This window comes from Rhagoletis pomonella, unplaced genomic scaffold (assembly GCF_013731165.1).
Source record: "Rhagoletis pomonella isolate Grant_MI unplaced genomic scaffold, Rhpom_1.0 Rhpom_scaffold_00010, whole genome shotgun sequence".
Taxonomy (NCBI): Eukaryota; Metazoa; Arthropoda; class Insecta; order Diptera; family Tephritidae; genus Rhagoletis; species Rhagoletis pomonella.
The window spans coordinates 977875-983929 of NW_023458564.1; the positions used below are offsets into that span (position 1 = coordinate 977875).

Consider the following 6055-nt stretch of genomic DNA (forward strand, 5'->3'; position numbering starts at 1 on the left):
ATTGAAGTCGGTTGTGTTTTTCGCTTAGAAATTACTTGTTTATTAAAAAGTTCAAAAAACACGAGATTTTCCTCGATTTCTGGTTTTTGGTTTTCGATGGACCAACCTACTACCATCGATCCCTGCTGAAGTCTGGGAAAAAGAAGTCTGATTAGGAGTTGTGGTGATCTCAGAAATAGCTGCTATAACTTCTACCGCTTAGACTTTGTTGCTTTTTCAATTTTCCCTAATAAACAAAATCGTGGTACAAAGCTCAATAAAAATATTAAAATAAAAATTTTAATAAGCCACAATTAAATTGACAAATATACGTTCTTTGATGTACGGAGACCGACCTAGGTTTTTTGAATCCGAAACAAAACCTGAACTATTTATTTCCCTTCTATTTCCGATTACCAGGCAGTCATCGTTATCACAGACATCATACGTAATCAAAATACAGGAAAACTAAGCCAATTCACCACACCTGTTGGTTTTCAACAAATATCGCGTGACATGTTGCTCTCCGGAAATGACTCACGCCTCAAATTGGTCAAATTCGATACAGAACACATAAGAAAGGCGATACCAATGAAAGTGGCGACACGGAAAAATTTCGGTAAAAGATTTAAATATTTTATCATTATTCGTTTTTATCTGGCCCATACATCGATCTTGTTTCTCTCTCCTACCCTTTAGGACGCCGATATTGCTTCATTGATATGCTGTTTGTCGGCCTGCGCAACACTAAGGACTTTGACTCACCAGAGGAGCTGGTCGAATTCAATGAAATTTTGCGTAAACTTGACGCGGATATGCGCACACCCATGGATGTTATAGCAGTGCCACATCGTATTGTCTTCGCCGAGATTTTTATGCGCTTTCGCCGTGACTATACACCTAACGGAGATAATGCATCAAACAATGTGAAGGACAGAGAGTGGTCAGTGTCATTCTACAAAATTCTTACATTCGATGTACTAAACTATGATCCGAAGCCCTGAATTGGAAGGTTGCCATCCATGGAATAAACTTTTCTTTACTTACAAATCTAGAAGAAAATAAACAGATCTGAAAGTTTTGTAAAAGCAAATATATTTACTAAAATACATACATACACACACATATATTTAATGAATATTAATATTATTTATTAGTCAACGTATTTAAAAAACCGCGGAAAGAGTGCCAAAAATAGTTATTAATATAGGTTTTTACAATAATATGTCGATCCTTGTTAGATACCATTGCAAACACAGAAGTTCAGGTTTGTTTTTGCAAGCAATTAGCCAATTTATTAGGCAACAAAGGCGTCACCGTAAAGGTTTTCAACATGTCTTCAATATTTTCCCGCTTGCTCATTAGCTTTATGAAGTCTATATATTTTTGATTCTCTTCCAAAAGTTCACGCTTCTCTTGGGCAAGAATGAGATTCTGAGCCTCGGCAAGAGCTGTACGATGCCAAAAGTTCTTCATAAGTTGCATTTGCCTTAAAAGCTCCTGCAAGAAACAAGGGGAAAGTCATGGAGTGGTATGCAAGGGATCTGAGACGAATAACGAAATAAACCAAAAAAATTTGACTCCCAAACATCACAAGAAGTGAGAGCAGTTCTTTCAATAAGAAAAACAAATTCACATTTACCGCATCGGACATGTCCACATGTGATTCCAAACTCAGAGCTTTTAAGCTGAACTCCATTTCCTCCTCGGACGGCTCATCCTCATCTTTGGGCGCCACCACTTTTTCCGATTCTGTTTGCAACTTACGGCAGTTGGCGGTGAGTGAAAGCAGCAGCTCGCCATATTTCAGCAGCTTTTGGTAGTCCTGTGGGGCGACAAAATTACATATTATGCATACATATAATTAACCGCCGAATAAAATCATGCCAAATTTCCACCATGCCAAAAATTTGTATGTAAAAGGCAGATAATGTTTAAAATTTAATTGACAAAATGGCTTTCAATTACTTTTTATTTTATTTTTAGCGAACTAACATCGGTTTTTTCATTGCCCAAATTTAAGCCGGGTTTATCGTTCTAGTTCTGAACTAAGTCCGAATTTATCATTAAATTATTTTGTCATTTAAAGCTTAGTGGAAATCCGGTATTATGCTTTCGCCAACCTTCAGCATGCCATAACACTCGCCGGAGAAAATTTGCAACTTTTCGAAAGTTTCGCGCCTATCGTTATGAATACTTTGTTCGATTCCTTTCCGCACCTGCATGAAGTACTCTCGTTCGAGACGTAAGTCGGCCAATCGTCTCTGCGCCTCTACTTCATTGTGGACCAATTCGCGCTGCAAATCGCCAGCGGTGCGCGTCAGACGAAATTCGATGTCGTTCATCTTCCGCGACTCGGTGACGAAATTACGCTGACGTTGCATCAGCACGTGGATGTGCTCGTACTTTTTGGCATCCAATGAGGTATCCACCAGCGAGTTAATGAAGTCGATGAGTTGTTTGTGAAGAGCTTTCATTTTTGCGATGACGCTGTCTCGTATTTGAAAGCGTTTCTCGATCTGAGTATTCACCGCGTTATCCTGCTTCTCCACGAAGATATTATAGTCCGTAAGCATTTGATTTTCCACTACTAAATTGGTGGCATGCGTGATATTTTCACAGTTGAGTCGAAACCCATCCTCGATATCTTTCCGAGAGTTTAGTTCTTCGTGGAATTCTTGGATCATTTGCTGTGCCTCAAATTCGTAGAGCTGCTTAGAAACTGCGATCAGAGTGTTGTAGCAATCTATTTCGAAAGAGTTTGAGTAAAGTATTATTTCTTCTCAATAGAATATTACTCAATATACAGGAACTACGTAATTATTGGGTCGAAAGTACTTTAATTATGGTTCTTTGGTCCGTATTTTGACATATCTCGGCAGCCGGTTCGAAAACACCCTAACGTTTTAAGAATCTCAACTGAAAATATATTAAAAACATGTTGAGATAGTGCGATTTTGAATCGGCAGCTGTGAAAGTGCGCCCTTGAATCAAATACTGAAATAGGGCGTTCTTGAAAATTTATCTGAAATAGGACGTTTTCGAACTTTATACCAAGGTGGATCTATTTTGCACTTAGTCGACGATTTACTGCTTACTTGTGGCATAATCCAGCACCTGCAGATGACGTTCGAAATTTCGTTTGGCCATCTCTTTTGTGGACTCCATATCTGCAAGCAGGCTTTGTATTTTCTCATCCTTCTGTTGCATTACCCGCTGCGTTTTATTCTCCCACTCCTTTCAAATATCCAAGAATTCAAGCTAATTTTTTAAATGTTGTCATACCGTACTTACCTGAACTTCAGATTTCAGTTCCCCTATCTTGATTTCCCTACATATTTCCTCCCAATCCTCTCTGCTTTTCCTCGCAGATCGCATGTATAACTCGAGCTCCCGTTTTAAATTTTGCTAAATTTAGAAGTCACCGCAAGCGTTAATAACCCACAACTACTTTACTTTTTGTTAGGCTTACAGTTAACTCCAACTTCTTAGACTCGGCCTCCCTTTTCAATTTTAGCTCTTCTTTCTGCGCTTTTGTCAAGGTCTTCTTCTTCCTTTTCTTGGCCGGTGCTGTTTTCGCTGATTTTGATGACTCAGCTTCGATATTGGCTAAATAATTATCATCAAGTGACTTTACAAGCGGGGCGTTGGCTTCAGTTTCCATAATTATTTTATTTATTTGCAAATATTTTTTCTATATAAGAAATATTTTTATATGAAAGCTTTGGCAAATATAATATCAAAAATTCAAATTTCCCAAAAAAATTTTGGTATGTGAGTATTTTAAAAAACCTTTGAAATAATCGATAAACCTGTCTTTATGGAACAATTATCGGCACTATATAAGGATTTCGGTTTGAAACCAAGTCTATCACAGATTTTCGGGCATTTTCGAGAAATGTAAAAACTGCGATGATTCATTCACTACTGAGGACAAATTACCCAAAATTTTTAATGTAAGTAAACTTTTAGCAAAAAATTAATAACTTTTTAGGACAATAGCAGTGTTCAACGGACGTTGAGTTAAGGCACTATCCATCATGTGGTCCATATGTGCTTCCGATGTTCCCTCCATCTACCAGTTTAAACTCAAACAATTTCAACTAGAGATGGCAGCGATTAATCTTTTGGTTAAATTAATTGATTATTTTTGTTCAATTTACGATTTAATTCTTTCGTAGTTTTGTGTTTCAATAATCGATTATTAATCGATTAATTGTAACATAGTCGTAAAAATCTTTTCAAGAAATGTGAATTCTGTAGTTGTCTAAAATTCATCCATCGAACATTCTTTTTTGCTAGCTGCATCAACTTAACTCGACCCGACGTTCAAAAAAATGTATTTCAAAGTTCGTTAGTATAAAGGAAGATCAAGATTCTTTGTACGCGGTAATCTCGAAAACTAGTGAACGGAATTTGACGAGATTTCTCCAATACACTCTGTATCGACAGGAGAGTGACTATTTTTACTTAGAATTTCAATAGGGTTGCCACTTGTCTAAAAAACTATAAGCTACGCACTGTTCGTTGGATTACAAAAGATAAGGTGTCAAATAAAAGGGACTGGCCTCTAGAAAAGCACTAATGTTTTTTAAATAGGAAACATTTTAGCAAGTTTTGGCAACTTTTCTTTGTTTAAAAAAAATGTTTGTTATTTTTTTATGAATATATGTATATATTACTATCTAGACAAAACATGTTAGTCAAAATTGCACACTTTGTAGAACATTTACAAAAATTCGTCGAATATAAACAAATGCTGTTCAAAATTTTAAACTTTTTAATCAGATTTTTTTGTAATTTTTTTGAGATTGCCGTTTTGGGGTCCATTTAGTTTTATATTTAGTATAATAAAGAGCAAGTTCGAAGCAGCTTGGACTTACCGTTGATTTTTGGCAATTTTTTGTTTGCGCATTTTCTTACGTACAAAGTGTGTTCGACAATTTTTTTTTGTATATAGAAAATGAGCAACACCTTCCACAAAAAAAAAAAAATATTACCAAAAATCAACGGTAAGTCTTAGCTAATTATAATTTGCACTTGGTTTCACTAAAATTGAATGGGCTACAAAATTGATAACTCAGAATGTTTCTAAGAAATCAAATTATAAAACTCCAAGTTTTGATGAAATTTTGTCGAATTGTGCTAATTTTAGGAGGATGCTACAATGTCTCTTCCCTATTAATATTTTCTCCCCTGTATGTACAGCTTATATTTTTCATATCATGTATTTTTTGAGGGAATTAAATAGTGGTATTTTTTGTGTTCAAAAATTGTATCGCAGCAAGCACAATTGATCGCGTGATATGGTGGTTGTTTCCTTTTACTTGAGAATTCTCAATATCGGCAAAATCAAAGAGGCGGTTTGCGGAATGTGCCACCTTTGTTCTCTACATCGCACAGTATTTCGACTGTATGGAGGTAGGTGAAAAAAAGTCATGTTGACAGTTGATATAGCACACCTGTTGAGCTTAGAGTGGGAAAAGTAAAATTCGGAAATACAAAATTTCACATCATCTACTCATCCGCCATTTCTGCGAACGGTAAATTTACCAAAAAAATGCCAGCATCAGCGTGATACCGGCTATTCAGTTTAATTGCGTTTGGCCCTGAAAACATAATAGCAGGTGTTTCTTTTTAAACTGTAGTAACTTCTTTAAAAGTACCAAATAAATGATAAATTTCCACATCGAAATCAGATGAAGTTTAATGTTTCCGCCAACATATTACATAACTCTCTATTGGCGACGGTGAATTCCGCAGACGATGGAACGGTGAGCAATATGACCTGTCCATCCTGTAGACATCATGCAACGGATTTAAATACAGTGGCGCCGCTGCCTCGGTCATATTATACGAATGAAGGCAAATGCTCTAGTCCTGAAAATATTCAATGTGGATCTACATAGCTGTTGGTAGCAGAGGAATAGGAAGAGCTTTCCTGCAATGGAGAGACAAGGTGGAAAAGACCTTGGCTTCATCTGACCTTTCCATTGATCGGCAGTTGGTACAGAAAAGAACTGGTAGGCGTGCTTTATTGGACTCGACTAAAATCGCTTGGGCGATTACAGCGCCA

At 36.6% G+C, this 6055-nt stretch overlaps 2 protein-coding genes across 2 annotated transcripts in view; one reads left to right on the forward strand and one right to left on the reverse strand.

Annotated features, from left to right (window-relative positions):
* LOC118746469 overlaps positions 1–1092 on the forward strand; it is a 68922-nt gene extending 67830 nt beyond the window's left edge. Inside the window, exons 3-4 of the mRNA XM_036480318.1 lie at positions 400–598; positions 679–1092. Of these exons, the coding sequence (XP_036336211.1) occupies positions 400–598; positions 679–983 (504 nt within the window). The 3' untranslated portion in view covers positions 984–1092. The remainder of the gene's footprint in view (positions 1–399; positions 599–678) is intronic.
* A 54-nt stretch (positions 1093–1146) lies between these two features.
* Positions 1147–3643, reverse strand: LOC118746471 (dynein regulatory complex subunit 2-like). Its single transcript, XM_036480319.1, has 6 exons — positions 3452–3643; positions 3274–3387; positions 3078–3216; positions 2103–2725; positions 1622–1804; positions 1147–1479 (listed from the first exon to the last, which is right to left on the reverse strand). Exons 1-6 carry the CDS (start codon positions 3641–3643, stop codon positions 1243–1245), a joined length of 1488 nt encoding a protein of 495 aa, XP_036336212.1. The 3' UTR covers positions 1147–1242.
* Between the last annotated feature and the right edge of the window lie 2412 nt (positions 3644–6055).